This window comes from Penaeus monodon, chromosome 14 (assembly GCF_015228065.2).
Source record: "Penaeus monodon isolate SGIC_2016 chromosome 14, NSTDA_Pmon_1, whole genome shotgun sequence".
NCBI lineage: Eukaryota > Metazoa > Arthropoda > Malacostraca > Decapoda > Penaeidae > Penaeus > Penaeus monodon.
The window spans coordinates 32,232,926-32,235,425 of NC_051399.1; the positions used below are offsets into that span (position 1 = coordinate 32,232,926).

Here is a 2,500-nt window from a genome sequence, read left to right on the forward strand (position 1 = left end):
ACACCATCCCCTCCACAGAACTCCAACCTCCCACAGAACTCAACCCCCACAGAACTCCAACCTCCCACAGAACTCAACCCCCACAGAACTCCAACCTCCCACAGAACTCAACCCCACAGAACTCTAACCTCCCACAGAACTCAACCCCCACAGAACTCCAACCTCCCACAGAACACCATCCCATCCACAGAACTCCAACCTCCCACAGAACTCTAACCTCCCACAGAACTCAACCCCCACAGAACTCTAACCTCCCACAGAACACCATCCCCTCCACAGAACTCCAACCTCCTACAGAACTCAACCTCCCACAGAACTCTACCTCCCACAGAACTCTAACCTCCCACAGAACTCAACCTCCCACAGAACTCTACCTCCCACAGAACTCTACCCCCACAGAACTATAACCCCCACAGAACTCCAACCTCCTACAGAACTCTACCCTCCCACAGAACTCTAACCTCCCACAGAACACCATCCCCTCCACAGAACTCCAACCTCCCACAGAACTCAACCCCCACAGAACTCTAACCTCCCACAGAACTCCAAACTCTCACAGAACTCCAACCTCACACAGAACTCCAACCTCCCACAGAACTCCAACCTCCCACAGAACTCTAACCTCTCACAGAACTCCAACCTCCCACAGAACTCCAACCTCCCACAGAACTCACTTCCCCCACAGAACTCCACCCCCTCACACACACATAGAACTCCAACCCCCCACAGAACTCCCCCCCCACACTTCTCCCATGAACTATTTCTCCCCCTTCACCCTCCATTCCCATCCCCCCTCCCCCCTTTAAACCGCACCCCTTAAACCCCTTAATGATTGCAGTGCCGGTGAGAGGGAGAGTGCCACGCACAGAGGGCTAGCAACAGTGCCACCGACGGAATCGTTAGAGGCAACGTGTGAACAGGAGCTTGACCTCTATTGAATGGCTCCTCTCCTGTGTTCTCATCGCGGTGGAACTCACTCTGCTGTTTATCTGTTTTATTTTATTATTTGTAGTTTGGTTTGGTTCATTTTGGTGTTTTGTTTATCATTGTGCGTTATTCTTTTTATGTAATTCAGTGCTTTATTTCGTTTATCTTTTATTGTGCGACTGGTGATCTTTCGTAGCTCTGTTCATCTTTATACTATGGTTACTGATAATGCTAATGTTAACGGCTGTTACTATAGTGGAAATATTAGCTATAGTAAAAGTATTGGCGTAAAAGTAATAGAGTATTGGTAGAAGGATTGAGGAAGAATATCATAGTGATGATATTTACACTGTTAATGGTGATAATGGTAGCAGTACTACTAATGTTGCTACTTATATTAGTAATTATGAAGTTACTGATAATAACAGGATATTTTTCTGCAGATATGATAATATAATTTATAACTAATTAACGAAAGGTCCCCCCCCCAAAAAAAAAAAAAAAAAAAAAAAGAGAGAGAAAAAACAAGAACTTGAATTAGAAGAAGATCGAGAAGAACATGAATGGAAGAAGCAAGAGGAGAAAGTGAAGAAGAGAGAGGGAGGAGAAGCAGACGAGCGAGGGGGAAGGAAAAGAATAGGGAGAAAGCAAGAAGGAGAGGGAGAGGTAGAGAGAGTGAAATAGAAGGAGAAGAGCGAGAGAGGTAGAATAAGGAGAAGAAGACCGAGAGAGAGGAAGAAAAAGGAAAAGAGAGCATGGGAAAATTGGGGAAAAGTAGAAAAAGAGGTAGTAAGGGCAAGAAGAAGGAGCGACTGAGAAGAAAAGAGAGAGAGACAGAAGAAGGATCAAACGACCGCGAGTCAATGAGAAGAGAAAATGTTTGAAAGACGAGCAAGAGAGGAAGAAGAAGATAAGTGGAAGAAGGGGAAAGAGAGCGATAGAAGAAGGAGAAGAAGAGCGAAAGAGGAAGAATGAGGACAAGACAAGAAAACTAGGAAAAGAATAAAAGAACAAGAAGAGCGATAGAGAAAGAAAGCGGAAAAGAAGGGCGAAGAGAGGGCAAAGAAGAAGAAGAAGAAGAAGAAGAAGAAGAGCGAAAGAGGAAAAATGAAGACAAGGCAAGAAAACTAGGAAAATAATAGAAAGAACAAGAAGAGCTACAGAGAAAGAAAGAGGAAAAGAAGAGCGAGAAAGGACAAAGAAGAAGAAGAAGAAGAAGAAGACAAAGAAGAAGAAGAAAAAGAAGAAGAAGAAGAAGAAGAAGAAGATCGGAAGAAGAAGGGGAAAAGTGGGGAGGGGAAAGGGGCCCACACCCTCCCCCCGTCCTCTAAGGACTCTCTTCCCCCCTTCCCTATGCCCTCGCCTCGCCCTGCCCGGGGAAGCCCGCATTAGTCCTTTGCGCCTCCTGCCCCCCTCGGCTTTTGCGTTTAAGTAAAATCATTCTATTGTCCGGCCAATTGTTCAATTTTTCTCATGATTAAACGAGTCAGCATCTACACAGACATTTATTATTAGTAAGGATTGGCTTCCTTCTGTTGTGTTCCCTCGTGCGATGGGGGTTGGGGGCGCTTAC

General features: G+C 45.4%; 1 protein-coding gene across 1 annotated transcript in view; it reads left to right on the forward strand.

Moving 5' to 3' along the window:
* Positions 1-407, forward strand: part of LOC119580681 (early nodulin-75-like) — a 6,123-nt gene extending 5,716 nt beyond the window's left edge. Inside the window, exon 4 of the mRNA XM_037928779.1 lies at positions 1-407. This exon is cut by the window's left edge and continues 261 nt beyond it. Coding sequence (XP_037784707.1) covers positions 1-407 — 407 coding nt within the window.
* Positions 408-2,500: the final 2,093 nt, after the last annotated feature.